At 41.7% G+C, this 17,580-nt stretch overlaps 1 protein-coding gene across 1 annotated transcript; it reads right to left on the bottom strand.

The window, feature by feature from the left end:
• Positions 1 to 2,151: 2,151 nt before the first annotated feature.
• LOC124112161 lies at positions 2,152 to 16,179 on the bottom strand. The gene is made up of 6 exons (XM_046472150.2): positions 16,043 to 16,179; positions 8,504 to 8,603; positions 6,130 to 6,254; positions 5,430 to 5,502; positions 3,187 to 3,314; positions 2,152 to 2,442 (listed from the first exon to the last, which is right to left on the bottom strand). The coding sequence occupies exons 1-6, from the start codon at positions 16,077 to 16,079 to the stop codon at positions 2,375 to 2,377; spliced, it is 531 nt and encodes a 176-aa protein (XP_046328106.1). The 5' UTR covers positions 16,080 to 16,179; the 3' UTR covers positions 2,152 to 2,374.
• Positions 16,180 to 17,580: the final 1,401 nt, after the last annotated feature.

Here is a 17,580-nt window from a genome sequence, read left to right as displayed (position 1 = left end):
TGAGCAGGGGTATGCTTCCGAAAGACTGGGGGTCACGGGTGGCCCAGACGTCTTAGGGGTCGGAACTCGCTGTGCAGAGTTGCGTACCTTGGGCACGCCAGAAACTTGATAGGAGTTGGTGGAGTGGGCTTGTCACATTTTACCAATGTGGGGAATCGAACCCCTGTCATCAGCTTGGGTCACGCTACCAGGTCTTTGCACAACTTGTAATATACATACGAGTTCTGATTTAAATAATATTAAAAATAGCTACGAAAACATCGTTAATCCGGGCACTACGGATCAAACTAAAATAGAACGCGGATTAACAAATGAGATGATCGAATCATGGCTTTTCATGATCTCCGGTATTTTATAAGGATGCTATATATGTTTATATGAGTACATCTGTACCCGATTTTCCGTATCTACAAATCAATTACCACCATCATCGTAGGCGACTAACGGGTGGACTGGCTTGCTGACTTGGTTGATTCATGTCATCGTATCCCAATTGCGTGGATCGAAGCTCATGATGTCAATCACTGTATTGTTTGGTCCAGACTCAATTATTTCCAGACCGCCGTCATATGGCTGGAATATTACTAAGCGCGGCGTTAAACAACAAACAAACAAACCATCATTGGTAGGTGAAAAGAAGAAATTTGACTAGTTCCCACCTGATTTTATATTTATCTTAATACCCAAACCAACGACGGCTGAAACCAGTCGCTGCTATATATAAAGCTTGTTTAATTATTCAGTTATCGCTAAAGTGTTCTTGGAGGTGCGCACGAAGCGTGTCCGTATTAACCTATAGGTGCAACAGTGGGTAATGGCGGCATGCTTGCTGTCGCTGTCAGCTGCACCAAATTAACACGAGCTGTTTGTAAATTTATGAATTAACCTATTAGCGTTGTTTACTGATGCAAAACCTTTAGCCCCTTGGTGTAAGCTGTATCACTAACAAACAAACAAACAAAAGGAGGAAAACCATGCAGATGTAGTAATTAAAGCGCTGTTGACTACTTCACTGCTAAATATAACCGCTCGCAGTGACCTGATGATTCTTACCCGGATTTTAACCACGTGAGCAAAACTCAGTGATGATGTTTATCGCTAGCAAAATGGACTTTTCTTGAGATGCGCACATTGAAATTTTTGTTATTACTTTAAGTGATATTCCTTATCGGCGGAATGGCTTGTTTTCACTTCATTCATAAGTATCAGCGCACATGTCGCTATCTTCGTTAATTAATGATCCCGATATTTCTTGATTCTACTTCAAGTGGCGAGGACTATAGCACTGCACCAGTATATAGGATATACTGCCCACCTCCGCGTCCCCATGCTATATCTGGACAGTTTCCTTTAATATCAGCGCGTCCTTTAATTACGAGAGCCTAATGGTGCCACTTTGGTGGTATATATTTTTAAAAAATAGAAATTTCTCGTTATTTTCATTATTTTTCGTTGCTTCTTGTTTTTTGTCGTTATTTCAATTATTTTCTCGTAATCTCGATTATTTGCTCGTTATTTCAAGCTTATTCAAGGAAATTTTATTTACTTAAAGTAACGAGAAAAAACTCGAAGCAACGAGACAATCAACGAAGCAACGAGAGGCACCTCATCGCCAGCATACAAAGTCAGCGATCTAACCCACTCAGCCACCGAGGCTTACACAAAATGAAAGTCCGTCAACCGGTATACTCTAGAGGGGTACACGAAGTACGTGATCTGGGTGCCTCACTCTGGGAGTGAGGGTTCGAATCCCAGATGGGACTCAATCCAAACAAGTCCTAGAATCTGTATTTTCCTAAGTGAGTGAGTATAGTTTTACGCCGCTTTAAGCAATATTCAAGCAATATCACGGCGGGAGTGGGACACCAGAAATGGGCTTCACTCATTGTACCCATGTCGGGAATCGAACCCGGGTCTTCGGCGTGACGAGCGAACGCTTTAACCAATAGGCTACCCGACCGCCCCGTACTTTACTAAGAAAGTGTCAACTCAAATATAACCTTTGTTACATTTGACCGCTTTCTAAAAGACATTGTGTATTCAGGATTGATGCTAAGCTACTAAAACCGGATTTTCTGCATCCCGCCTCCATGGCCATGCTGAGCAATACGGCGAATACGTCCATTCACACACTCCAGTAAGACACAAATGTCCAAGACAAGGCCGTTTATTCAGTGAAACTCGTTGTACAAATTACACGTCATTCGCGTTGTCGGGAATTGGACTGCTGGGGATGTTGTTCCAGCCGAAATAGGACGACAGATATTGAGAAGAGAGGTACGCGAACTTTATAAAGATGGATAAATTCCGATTAAGGAATGAGGAAAGCACCCAGCGCCTCCTGGCGGAAGGTAGTGATCTAGCTTCAGACGTGCTAGTTCTTCATAAGCATCCCGACAGCAACAAACACGAAGCTGATGAAGGAGACTCGAACGGCGTTGCCTGGAGACAGAGAGGAAAGTTATTCGTAATTTGCTATGCTTGTGTAATAACGATGCCCGATCCTGTAGACGGGCTTTGGGCAATGTATGAAAGCTGTTTGTTTGTGGTTTTACGCCGCATTCAGCAATGTTCCAGCTATATGACGGCGGTCTGTGAATAATCGAGTCCGGATTAGACAATCCCGTGATTAACATCATTAACATCGATCCAATCAATTGGGGTACGATGACATGCATCAACCAAGTCAGCGAGCCTGACCACCCGATCCCGTTGGTCGCCTCTTACGACAAGCATAGTCGTCTTTTACGGCAAGCATGGGTTGCTGAAGACCTATTCTACCCCGGATCTTCACTGGTCAGGTATAATCGGCTGAATCTGGAACTGCACTATAAACTTGTTGTAGGAACCCCGTTGATCCATACTACTGTGAGTTTAACCAAGCGTCTGGATAACTAAGGCTCCTATGTTGATTATTGTTTTACGCCGCACTCGACCCTCTTTCAGCTATATGACGGAGCCATTTCCGTCGACCCTTATGACCAGGAACACATGGACAGGTGACTACAATCATTTAACCTCTGAATAATTGAAAAAAACCACAATATCGCGTTTTCGTCTTCACGTACTTTTCTCATTGTAAAAAAAAGTCGAGACTGTGAAAACACGACAACGCTTGCAAGAACTGGAAAATATCCCTGTCAGAAATCCAGCAAAATGATCCCATCTGTTTTAATCTTGACTCACCCGCGGCACACCCGCAGTACGCTGTGACCTTCGTCCTTGCCACATGCCTCATGACAGCGCTGGTCTTGGTGGAGTCACAGCCGGCGGTGGTAGTGCCGTATGCACAGCGGACGAAGTTAGCTGCAGCTCTGTGAAGTAGAAACTCCGAAGTAAATGACTGATTGATATTCGTCACCACTCGCCCCTTACCGTAACCTACTCGTCCATTCGTCACCACTCGCCCCTTTCCGTAACCTTCAAGAAGACTCGTCCCCCTATCGATGAATGTTATTATCGAAAATACGCCAATCCAATGAGAATGCGCGTATGACTTCAAGTATTTCGGTCAAAGAATCCCTCAGGAATAATTTTTGATTTTACATATGTCTTGCATCTAAAAATATACCCAAGATACAGTTAAATGTGTTCAATCAAACTGTAAAAATTAATACCATCAGTCCCGATGTGTTTTCAATAGCATCTGGAATATATATGATATATGGGGGAAATATACGTGAATCATTACGCAACGGGTTGACAATTCTTTTAGCTATGTCGGGGCGGTCGGGTAGCCTAGTGGTTAAAGCGTTCGCTCGTCACGCCGAAGACCCGGGTTCGATTCCCGACATGGGTACAATGTGTGAAGCCCATTTCTGGTGTCCCCCGCCGTGATATTGCTGGAATATTGCTAAAAGCGGCGTAAAACCATACTCACTCACTCACTCACTCACTTTAGCTATGTCCGTTTGCGCTTAGACGGAACCCAGTCGCAAAAATGTTCACAAGAGGGGCACGAGTCACTATTCGGCTAGTCCCGGATAACACGATTTGATCACGAATGGACCGATTGACTTGCTGAGATTTTACGGGCGCTTTGAACAGATGCAAATATTACATTCAGGGCTGTCATGCAAATACATGAATAGTTTTGTTTGTTTGTTTGTTGTTTAACGCCGCACTCAGCAATATTCCAGCTATATGACGGCGGTCTGTAAATAATCGAGTCCGGACCAGTCAGTCCAGTGATTGACATCATGAGCATCGATCAACGCAATTAGGATCGATGACATGCATCAACCAAGTCAGCGAGCCTGACCACCCGATCCCGTTAGTCGCCTCTTACGACAAGCATAGTCGCCTTTTACGGCAAGCATGGGTTGCTGAAGACCTATTCTAACCCGGATCTTCACGGGTCACTTGATTTGTTTTGTACAACTTCATACATAAAGTAAAAAGGAAAAGATTAATGTAATGACAATTTGTAAAAATGTTGACAGTGTTTCATCTATTAAAAAAATAATATAAAATTGACAATGAGTTAATGAGGGCCAGGAAAGACTCAGAGAGATTTTATCTATTAGTGAGTGAGTATGTTTTTACGCCGCTCTTAGTAATATTTCAACAATATCACGGCAGGGGACACCAAAAATGGGCTTCGGACATTGTATCTGTGTCGGGAATCGGCGTGACCAGCGAACGCTTTAACCACTCGGCTTCCGCACCGCCCCTTTTATCCATTAATAATATATAATTATCCTGAGTTGTTTGTCGTAATATTTGTTATTCACTTCATAGTGGATCAAGTGTGGTGAATTCTATCAAAGCCTCAACGGCGAAACCCGTTAATAGACAAATTCGTTCCCAGTAAAATCACCCCCAATTAAGTAAAATCACCCCCGATTAAGAAAAATCACCTCCGATTAAATGAAATCAACCAGAATTAGTGAAAACACCTAGATTAAGAAAATTTCTTGAAAAAAAAGATCATGGTTATAAATGTATAAAAATAGACATTCCCGATAGTTAAAACCATGCACATTAATCGCAATCGTCCAAAAAGCGGGTTGTCCGGATTGGAGAGGGTTCACTTAATCATGTCATGTGTAATAGCTGTGTTATTTGGCTTAGTTTGTCGGTCACACCGGCTGAGCATGTAAAGCTGTTTGATGCGACGTTTAGGGTTTAACCACCTATTTGCTATGTACTTACACACTTGTGTAAAGTGTTCCTGATTTATTCGGGGTGGTCGGGTAGCCTTATGGTTAAAGCGTTCGTTCGTCACGCCGAAGACCCGGGTTCGATTCCCCACATAAGTACAATATGTGAAGCCCATTTCTGGTGTCCCCCGCCGTGATATTGCTGGAATATTGCTAAAAGCGGCGTAAGACCATACTCACTCACTATGCAGTACCCATCCTCGTTGATCCAGGGTACTATATCCATTCTATTGTCATATGTACCTTGGACCTAAGTGCTATACTTACACACATTTGTTGTCGCTGGTCGTCATTGTGGCCCCCAGATATGCGAGCTCGCAAGTACAAGTAGTTGTAATTGCTGAAAATATATGTATACAATTTGAATTGGATATTCCAGAAGTTGCAGTATGTGACGTGTCGCTATCGGATTGATCGGAAGATGAGGTTAAATATGCTTCGAAACAAGGAAATCTTGGCAAGAAATATCTATTTGCTTATCAGTTATAAACAATCATTATTGGATACATTATGTCATGGAACATTTAACAAACTGTCTATGGATTGTGTGCAAAATTATTTCAAGCCCCCCACCACCCCCAACCTCAGCCCACTAACACATAAAACACCCTTTCACTCCCCCTCCCTATAATAAATAACTTCTCCCTATATGATGTTTAAATTTATAACTGTTTAATTCAACTAATCGCATTAATCTCACGCACACCCATCCTCACCCCCCCAAAAAACAACAACAAAAACACACCAAAAAAACCACACAAAAAACCACACCCAAAAAACAAAACAAACCAAACCAAAACAAAACCCAACAACAACAAAACAAACAACCACCACCAAACAACAACAACAACAATAAACAAACAAACAAACAAACAAACAAACAAACAAACAAACAAACAAACAAACAAACAAACCGCAAACAGTTATGATAAATGTCCAGTCCCTAATGCAGCCTTAAATTACTCACTACAAGTGTATCCTGCAGTGGCAAGGGCGATCACTCCGGCCGTAGCTTCGCCTGCCCTCGTTATCACAGTGGTACAGCCATCTCCGCTTGCTGACGATAGACATCCTCCGTACTTCTTAATAGCGCTGAAAAATAGGTGACATTAAATCTGTTACTATCTTTATGCTATCTTTATTATATCAAAATATGGGAAAACAGACTCCATGTCCCTTATGGGCTACCGTACTTTACACAGGTCACGTGTCACCACAAATTAACAGGTACAAATAACGCCACACTGTGCTATATGACGGCGGTCTGTAAACTATCGAGTCCGGACAGGACAATCCTGTGATTGACATCATGGACATCGACCTACGCAACTGGGATACGATGACATGCATCAACCACCGAGACGAGTGACGTCTTTAACAATTACCCCACCTTCCCTTTGCCGTGTTAAAGGTTGTAACGGGCGACTAACGAGATGCTCGCTGACTTGGTTGATGTTCATCATATCCCAATGACGTAGATCGAAGCTCATGACGTCAATCACTAGATTCTTTGGTCAAGAGTCGAATTTTCGAATTTTTCACCGCCGCCACATAGCTGGGATATTGTTGAGTGCGGCGTTAAACAATGTTTGAGCATGTTTGTTGTTGTTGTTGTTGTTGCGTTGGCTATTTTTGGCATTGTTGAATGTGGAATTGGTCAGTTGGTATTTTGAACGTCACTGATATAAGTACAAGCGTCCTTATTGCTGTTTTCATGGCGTTGAACAAGTGTGGTTGGGATAGTGTTTTAACGGTATTGTCAAGCTTTGCATTGCTCGTGTTGAATGTAGTGTTGAATGTTTTGACGTTATTTTTATTGCTGTACAGGGGGTTGTTGTATATGGGGTTGTTGTTGTTGTTGCTGTATAGGGGGTTGTTGTATATGGGGTTGTTGTTGTTGTTGCTGTATAGGGGGTTGTTGTATATGGGGTTGTTGTTGTTGCTGTATAGGGGGTTGTTGTATATGGGGTTGTTGTTGTTGTTGCTGTACAGGGGGTTGTTGTTTAGGGGGTTGTTGTATATGGGGTTGTTGTATATGGGGTTGTTGTATATGGGGTTGTTGTATAGGGGGTTGTTGTATAGGGGGTTGTTGTATAGGGGGTTGTTGTATAGGGGGTCGTTGTATAGGGGGTTGTTGTTGTTTGTTTGAGTTTGTTTTAACGCCGCTTTTAACATTCTTCCAATTATATCACAGCGTGTCAGCTTAATGTGGGATTAATCCTGAAGTGATGCAGGTCTCAGACGTTTACCACTTTGGTGAAGCCATGAACATATGGTGCTGACAAACCTAGAAACATAATCGGGACGAACCGGGATTCGAACCCACAACCATAGGTTTCTGATGTGCCAAAGGGACGCAACTCTGCATTGCGTATTGTGGCGCCTTAGACGACTGGGACGACTGGGCCCCCTGTTGTTATAGTGGAGTTTGTTGTTGTATATGGGGTTGTTGTTGTATATGGGGTTTGTGTATTGGGCTTGTTTTTGTATATGGGGTTTGTGTATTGGGTTTGTTTTTGTATATGGGGGTTGTTGTTGTAATGGGGTTGTTGTGTATATGGGGTTGTGTATATAAGGGTTGTTTTTGTATATAGGGGTTGTTGTGTACTTAGGGGTTGTTGTTGTATATGGGGTGGTTGTGTATATGGGGGTTGTTGTATATGGGGTTGTTGTAGTATATGGGGTTGTTGTGTATATGGGGTTGTTGTACATGGGATGGTGTGTATATGGGGTTGTTGTATATGGGGTTGTTGTTGTATATGGGGTTGTGTATTGGTTTTGTTTTTATATATGGGGTTGTTGTGTATATGGTGGTTTTTGTGTATAGAGGGTTGTTGTGTTTATGGGGGTTGTGTATAGAGGGTTGTTGTATATGTGGGTTGTTGTTGTAAAGGGGATGTTGTATATGGGAGTTGTTGTGTATTGGGGTTGTTGTTGTATATGGGGGTTGTTGTATATGGGGTGTTGTTGTTGTATATAGGGGTTGTTTTTGTATATGGGGGTTGTTGCATGTGGGGTTGTTGTATATGGGGTTGTTGTTGTGTAGAGGGGGGACTAATGCAGGTTTATAGTGATAGACCACTAAGATACCATGCCTCAGTTTAACATGGATAGTTGGATATCACACAGACACAGCATACTGACTCCGTGCCGACAAATCCTTGTCTTATCCTTTAATGCCGAGCTTAGGGCAGAGTAACAAAAAGAACCCCTTTTTACAGTGTTTTGGTACGGCGCGGCCAGGTAATCGAACCCCCGACCTTCCACTCTCAAGGCAGACGCTCCCCCTACTCCACCACGAAGTTTGTAGTACACGGTAGTGTCTAAACTATATCACGTACTCGCATTTCTGGGCATTGGTTGTTGATGAAGAGCTGTAGACGCTGTCAAAGGTGGTTTTGCACATGGTACAGGTATCCGCCACGGCTGGGGCAACCACGACTGAAATAAACAGACGTTGAAATTTAAATGGGTGAGTGAGTGAGTAAGGTTTTGCATCGTATGAGCAATACGCCGCAATATTACGGCGGAGGAGAACTTCCAAGTGGCTTCCAACACTCATGTAGAGACTCGAACCTGGACGATCGAACGCTAAGCCACACGGCTACTACCCCAACTAGTACAGATACAGATATCTATGTAATATAGGGTACAAGCAGGGTGCCTCACGGGCCCGGGACTGTACTGGTGCCCATTGCTGTTGTTTCGACTAGACCAACGCCCTTTTTATTTGTCTAAACCAGCCCGTCTGTGGTCTGAAACCTCTCCCTAAACATGCCCTCCTGTAAACTGTAACTGTCAAATCTTAAACTCTCCCTGAACGAGCTGAACTGTAGCCTTGACCACTCTCTATATACCTGTACGTCCCTAACCTAGAACAATCTCCCTAAATCAGCCTCTCTGAAACGCGGAACACACTCTAAAATCTGAAACGCTCCCTAAACGAGCTAAGCTGTAGTCTTGACAACCCTCTATATACCAGGACCTTCCTTACATAGGACACTCTTCCAAAATCCGCCCCTCTGTATCACGAACCGCACTATGTAATCTGAACACTTCCTTCAAATCAGCCTCTCTGTATCACGGACCGCACTCTGTAATGTGAACACTTCCTTTAAACCAGCCCCTCTGTATCACGGAACACACTCTGTAATCTGAACACTCCCTTTAAACCAGCCCCTCTGTATCACGGTACACACTCTGTAATCTGAACACTTCCTTTAAACCAGCCTCTCTGTATCACGGTACACACTCTGTAATCTGGACACTTCCTTTAAACCAGCCTCTCTGTGTCACGGACCACACTCTGTAATCTGAACACTTCCTTTAAACCAGCCCCTCTGTATCACGGAACACACTCTGTAATCTGAACACTTCCTTTAAACCAGCCCCTCTGTATCACGGAACACACTCTGTAATCTGAACACTTCCTTTAAACCAGCCTCTCTGTATCACGGTACACACTCTGTAATCTGAACACTTCCTTTAAACCAGCCCCTCTGTATCACGGACCACACTCTGTAATCTGAACATTTCCTTTAAACCAGCCCCTCTGTATCACGGAACACACTCTGTAATCTGAACACTTCCTTTAAACCAGCCCCTCTGTATCACGGAACACACTCTGTAATCTGAACACTTCCTTTAAACCAGCCCCTCTGTATCACGGTACACACTCTGTAATCTGAACACTTCCCCTAAACCAGCCTCTCTGTATCACGGACCACACTCTGTAATCTGAACACTTCCTTTAAACTAGCCCCTCTGTATCACGGAACACACTCTGCAATCTGAACACTTCCCCTAAACCAGCCTCTCTGTATCACGGAACACACTCTGTAATCTGAACACTTCCTTTAAACCAGCCCCTCTGTATCACGGAACACACTCTGTAATCTGAACACTTCCTTTAAACCAGCCCCTCTGTATCACGGACCACACTCTGTAATCTGAACACTTCCTTTAAACCAGCCTCTCTGTATCACGGAACACACTCTGTAATCTGAACACTTCCTTTAAACCAGCCCCTCTGTATCACGGACCACACTCTGTAATCTGAACACTTCCTTTAAACCAGCCCCTCTGTATCACGGTACACACTCTGTAATCTGAACACTTCCTTTAAACCAGCCCCTCTGTATCACGGAACACACTCTGTAATCTGAACACTTCCTTTAAACCAGCCTCTCTGTATCACGGTACACACTCTGTAATCTGAACACTTCCTTTAAACCAGCCCCTCTGTATCACGGACCACACTCTGTAATCTGAACACTTCCTTTAAACCAGCCCCTCTGTATCACGGACCACACTCTGTAATCTGAACACTTCCTTTAAACCAGCCCCTCTGTATCACGGTACACACTCTGTAATCTGAACACTTCCTTTAAACCAGCCTCTCTGTATCACGGAACACACTCTGTAATCTGAACACTTCCTTTAAACCAGCCCCTCTGTATCACGGTACACACTCTGTAATCTGAACACTTCCTTTAAACCAGCCCCTCTGTATCACGGACCACACTCTGTAATCTGAACACTTCCTTTAAACCAGCCTCTCTGTATCACGGAACACACTCTGTAATCTGAACACTTCCTTTAAACCAGCCTCTCTGTATCACGGAACACACTCTGTAATCTGAACACTTCCTTTAAACCAGCCTCTCTGTATCACGGTACACACTCTGTAATCTGAACACACTTCCCCTAAACCAGCCCCTCTTTATCACGGTACACACTCTGTAATCTGAACACTTCCTTTAAACCAGCCTCTCTGTATCACGGAACACACTCTGTAATCTGAACACTTCCTTTAAACCAGCCCCTCTGTATCACGGTACACACTCTGTAATCTGAACACTTCCTTTAAACCAGCCTCTCTGTATCACGGACCACACTCTGTAATCTGAACACTTCCTTTAAACCAGCCCCTCTGTATCACGGAACACACTCTGTAATCTGAACACTTCCTTTAAACCAGCCACTCTGTATCACGGTACACACTCTGTAATCTGAACACACTTCCCCTAAACCAGCCCCTCTGTATCACGGACCACACTCTGTAATCTGAACACTTCCTTTAAACCAGCCCCTCTGTATCACGGACCACACTCTGTAATCTGAACACTTCCTTTAAACCAGCCCCTCTGTATCACGGTACACACTCTGTAATCTGAACACTTCCTTTAATCTGAACACTTCCTTTAAACCAGCCCCTCTGTATCACGGTACACACTCTGTAATCTAAACACTTCCCCTAAACAAGCCTCTCTGTATCACGGATCACACTCTGTAATCTGAACACTTCCTTTAAACCAGCCCCTCTGTATCACGGACCACACTCTTTAATCTGAACACACTTCCCCTAAACCCGGCCCTCTGTATCACGGACCACACTCTGTAATCTGAACACTTCCTTTAAACCAGCCCCTCTGTATCACGGACCACACTCTGTAATCTGAACACTTCCTTTAAACCAGCCCCTCTGTATCACGGTTCACACTCTGTAATCTGAACACTTCCTTTAAACCAGCCCCTCTGTATCACGGACCACACTCTGTAATCTGAACACACTTCCCCTAAACCCGGCCCTCTGTATCACGGAACACACTCTGTAATCTGAACACTTCCTTTAAACCAGCCCCTCTGTATCACGGACCACACTCTGTAATCTGAACACTTCCTTTAAACCAGCCCCTCTGTATCACGGTTCACACTCTGTAATCTGAACACTTCCTTTAAACCAGCCCCTCTGTATCACGGTACACACTCTGTAATCTGAACACTTCCTTTAAACCAGCCCCTCTGTATCACGGAACACACTCTGTAATCTGAACACTTCCTTTAAACCAGCCCCTCTGTATCACGGTACACACTCTGTAATCTGAACACCCGCTAAACCAGCCCCCCTGTATCATGGAACAGACTCTGTAATCTAAACACCCCGCTAAACCAGCCCCTCTGTATCATGGACCACACTCTGTTATCTGAACACTTCTCCTAGACCAGCCCCTCTGTATCACGGACCACACTCTGTAATCTGAACACTTCCTTTAAACCAGCCCCTCTCTCTCACGGACCACACTCTGTAATCTGAACACTTCCTTTAAACCAGCCTCTCTGTATCACGGAACACACTCTGTAATCTGAACACTTCCTTTAAACCAGCCCCTCTGTATCACGGTACACACTCTGTAATCTGAACACCCGCTAAACCAGCCCCCCTGTATCATGGAACAGACTCTGTAATCTAAACACCCCGCTAAACCAGCCCCTCTGTATCATGGACCACACTCTGTTATCTGAACACTTCTCCTAGACCAGCCCCTCTGTATCACGGACCACACTCTGTAATCTGAACACTTCCTTTAAACCAGCCCCTCTCTCTCACGGACCACACTCTGTAATCTGAACACTTCCTTTAAACCAGCCTCTCTGTATCACGGAACACACTCTGTAATCTAAACACCCCGCTAAACCAACCCCACTGTATCACGGACCACACTCTGTAATCTGAACCCTACTTCCCCTAGACCAGCCCCTCTGTATCACGGAACACACTCTGTAATCTGAACCCCACTTCCCCTAAAACAGCACCACTGCATCACGGAACACACCCTCTACTCATGCATCTCCATAATGCGAACATTCATTCTAATCCAGCTCCTCTTGATCTGTTCATCTCGACTCCCTCTGTTTGAACTCTCTGCCTGAATAGGTCAGTTGTACTCGACAACAACCTGCCTGAACCAACCACTCTGTAACCTGGAACACACTCGCTTATCTGGGTACGTTCTAATGTCCGGAATGCCCTAAATCGTCCCTCTGTGGTATGGAACCCCTCCCTAAGCCCGACACCCAGCACTATCCGTTAACTAGTCGACCCGTGAAGGTCCGGGGTAGAATAGGCCTTCAGCAACCCATGCTTGCCGTAAAAGGCGACTATGCTTGTCGTAAGAGGCGACTAACGGAATCGGGTGGTCAGGCTCGCTGACTTGGTTGATGCATGTCATCGTATCCCATCCCAATCACTGGATTGTCTGGTACAGGACTCGATTATTTACAGACCGCCGTCATACAGTTGGAATATTGCTGAATGCGGCGTTAAACACCACCACCACCACCACCACCACCACCACCACCACCACCACCAACAACAACAACAACAACAACCACAATCTACTAGTCAATCAACTCTCAAGCCATAAGCCTATATGTAATATACTACTCAAAAGAGGCCATAGAACATCCGATTCCTTGATATAACTATAGTTTTTATGTCATAGATTATCATAATAAAGTTAACTTATTTTGAGTAGAAAGTATCAGTTATGGCATTAAGTTTCAAGCAGAACATTTAAAAAACTAATACGAATTATGGACATATTTTGTTATTTTGAAAATATAATATTTAAAATATTTTAGCAATAAACATCTTTCGTAAGTCATTTTTCCTAAATTACACAATGGAAATTTTCGCATTGAAGTATCAACATTTTCTAACTTTACTAATTTCTAACTAAAGTAAGATAGTTACTCTTTCTCGAGATCATTTCATGTATCCGTTATATGATATAATGAATAGTGTTATCGAGGTTTGGTTTTGTTTGTTTGTTGTTTTACGCCGCACTCAGCAACATTACAGCTATATGACGGCGGTCTGTAAATAATCGAGTGATTCATGTGCATCGAACTACGCATTGGAATACAATGACATGCATCAACCAAGTCAGCGAGCCTGACCACCCGATCACGTTAGTCACCTCTTACAACAAGCATAGTCCTCTTTACGGCAAGCATGGGTTGCTGAAGACCTATTCTACCCCGGACCTTCACGGGTCTGCTATCGAGGGGACAAATCAATCATTAAACGTGATATGATGGTTCGAGCAAGAACTCCTATCAAGCTTCACACACCAATGCCTTCCTTCTCAATTAACTATTGACTATCAATCAGTTTATTCATATATAACTGTAAGGCCACAGGCCTATAGTACAGAATAGATGACAATGTGGAAGCGGTTAGGAATGTTACAAGGATTCATTTCTTAATAACATGGCATGATATATAAAGAGAGAGAGATTTTGTATAGCCGTTTTGCTCACATGTGAAATTAAAGAGATAAACTTGTATTTATTTGGATGTACATAGTATTTCTGTTCAATATATTTTTTCCTTAAATTATCATATTTACAACATACAAGTAGAAAATGAAATTCATCTTCGACAACATTTAAAGAACATTGTTTACATAATCTTAAACATTTGGGTATTTTGTTGTGCCTGCCAACTTCAACCATTAACCTGTGTGAGCTGCATCTAAATTGTGTTAATGATATTCTGCATTTTCTTATATTTACATCAGTTAAATATTTTTCTGCTCATATTTGCATTTTAAAATATCTATAATATTCGCATTTGCTAGAAACATCTACAGTACATGTCTAAAAGCGTCTGCCTTATTTTCGATATGAACATGGCATGATTCTCTAAGAAACATTGGTTTTCCGCGATGTAACCATACCCACATTTATACAGTAGACATTTAACATTGTATGCCCAATTTTGATCTCCATTCTTTTCATACAATAGCATCATATTATAACATTTTTTTGGCAATCTACTTACTGGCATTTTTAGTAATTTTAACCAGTATCTTATGATTTTTAAGTAGTGATACATATACAAGGGCATGCGACCACATTCACCATAAACCATTACGTTAGACGTACTATGTTTAACGCCAAGAAATCTTTTGCGTGCGTATAAATGTACGGATTCAATTTCTTTAGCCTCTGCAAAACCCCATATTTCTGAACCATAGGAAAGAATAGGAGCTATTTTTGTGTCAAAGATTTTGAAGAAAGATTTATAAGCACACTCGCTAAAATGTTCAAACGTTTGTAAAATGCCCAATAGCATCTTTTTAGCTTGGATTGCTGCATTACATATATGTCGGTTCCATGATAATTTACTTGAAAATATTACACCAAGATATTTATATGAGGTTTCTATTACTAACAGTAATATTGACTAACATTCCCAATGTGCTTAGAAAGGTCTTTCACATTGTATCGCTGAAAATTGATTTAAAGACATATGGCACTATATTATAAAATGGGCGGTTCACTCAAAACAACTTATTCAAACGCGGTTTCTAAAGCTACTTCATTGCTTGAAATTGTTGCTTAAATATCCATTATTTGCAGAATGACATTACGCGTAAAACGGTTATTACCCTCGTGTGTTTCCGTACGTAAATATCATATATTGGGGATAACAAAATATGTATTATGCTCGCCAAAGGCTTGCATAAAACCATTTCTATTCCCAATAAAAATGTATATGATATTTACGACACGGGAACAATAATCGTCCAATAATCTCTCTATTTAATTTATCCTGAACTATTTTCAAGTTCCATTTCAAATTTTGCTGAAACATGTTAACAATGAATTTAAAAATATTTTTGAGTATCACCAACTGTATATGAAAGCCATGCTGTTCCAAAATGATGCCAGAAAGCACATATTTTATTTCTTATACCCAGGTCTTTTATCCTGAATGATCCATTTTATATAAATATGGAATATGTTTTATTGTCGCAAGATAGGATCCATTTAATTCGTTTGAAAATAGTTTAAGACAACATTTCATACGACGTAAAATAGCTTTGATTGAGCCGGTATACCGACATATATAATTTCCTAAAATAATGCATTCTACGATCATAAGAGTAATAATTATTATAAAATAATCCATAAAAACATAATTCTTTACGAGATACTAAAGCTTCTAGAAATGATAATGTTAATAAATACAATGATAATGTTAATAAATACAATGATAATTCTAATAAATACAATGATAATGACTCTACCTGCAAGTGCGAGGAATACAGCGAGATACGATGCCATCTTGACTGCAGGAGATCCGAGGGCTCGTCAGAAGTGCGTTGCCACAGCTCTCGAACTCTTTTTATACTGTTCCATGATCGTTCACCCGTTTCAGTGCCACGATACCATACAAACACTGGAAGCGCTGATTGGTTCCAATCCCTCCAAGAATTGATTAATTTATCAAAATGAACTGTCGGGTACTACTGTCCCTCGCAGCGGTTTACTAAATGGTATATCCACAGAACACGCGCCTTTTGACGAGACTTTTGTTCATTGTTTTTAAAGGTTGCACCTTCAACAAACTTGATGGGGTGAATGTGTACTTTAATTTCGTTAGTACGTTAACGTGCATCATCCTCTTAATTATCATCAAAATACATCTTCCACTTTTGACGAGACTTTTGTGTGATTGTCTTTAAAGGTTTCACCTTTAACAAACTTGACGGGGTGAATATGTACTTTTATTTCCTTAGTAAGTTAACGTGCATCCTCTTCTTAATGATCAAAAAATTCATCTTCTGCCAAACAGCATCAGCAACTACAACTCTGTGAGCTTTGTTATGTTCATTTCTTGCTCTAAATAATGACAAAAGTGCCTCTGAAAATGTTTTGATAAATCCAAATCGATGATAATTATGATGAAAAAGAATTTTATGCTTAACAGACTGACATGTCTTCTAACTGCGTACACAGAAACAATTGTCCAGATTTGAACTGTTTATAACAGTCCCACATGGAATTTATTTCCCCTTAAACCTGCTGAAATACCCAGTGAGTGCAGAAATAACCGAACATTTAAAAAACAACACAGGTATTGGGCATAATTTTGAAATGGTTAAAAAATACTTTAATAATAATCTTTAAAAGCCGATTAGGTCCATCTTTTCTTTCCTATTTAAGGATCATCATTTTATTACCGAGTGCGTTCAAGGATCATCATTTTATTACCGAGTGCGTTCAAGGATCATCATTTTATTACCGAGTGCGTTCAAGGATCATCATACCTAAAGCGCTCATGTATTACATATATAATACTTGCCCACTTGTAACTTGTATATATAGATATATATGTATGTATTGCTCATTTGTACGTCGAAAGATGACTTAAGGATATTACCTTCGTAATATTTTCGTCCTAGTCGTAATATAATGAACTACTTTTTATCACCCCTGCCCAAGGTCACAACGATAGGGTGTACGAAGACTTTGGAGCCTATCTAACATTGACATGTTCATGCTCTTTTGGGACTATTTTCTAATATCAGTACTTGTGCCCTGAAATTGTTATAGAGCTGGTATAAAATATAGAAATTAAACATAAGTGTTTAATATGTTTAACGGTTCTTTCAGTGCGTTTGGTTGCCGTGTGTTCTAGAGCGTCACTGTGTACTGATTGTACATGTTTGTCATATATCTAAACAAAAGCACAGTAAACAGAAATCACATTACCAATAGCAGCAGCATGTACTCTCAGAGCAGTCAGTGCATGGGTCATTGACAATGCGTGTTGTCAGGCGAG

The sequence above is a fragment of the Haliotis rufescens genome, unplaced genomic scaffold, assembly GCF_023055435.1.
Source record: "Haliotis rufescens isolate VD_foot unplaced genomic scaffold, xgHalRufe1.0.p SCAF_6, whole genome shotgun sequence".
Lineage (NCBI taxonomy): Eukaryota > Metazoa > Mollusca > Gastropoda > Lepetellida > Haliotidae > Haliotis > Haliotis rufescens.
This window is presented reverse-complemented; position numbering and strand designations above follow the sequence as displayed.

Coding starts and splice junctions, on each gene's coding strand:
- LOC124112161 (XM_046472150.2), bottom strand. CDS start 16,079: ATGGCATCGTATCTCGCTGTATTCCTCGCACTTGCAG. Junction 8,604..16,042: donor TGTATTCCTCGCACTTGCAG/GTAGAGTCATTA, acceptor TGTTTATTTCAG/TCGTGGTTGCCCCAGCCGTG. Junction 2,443..3,186: donor GTACTGCGGGTGTGCCGCGG/GTGAGTCAAGAT, acceptor CTCTGTCTCCAG/GCAACGCCGTTCGAGTCTCC.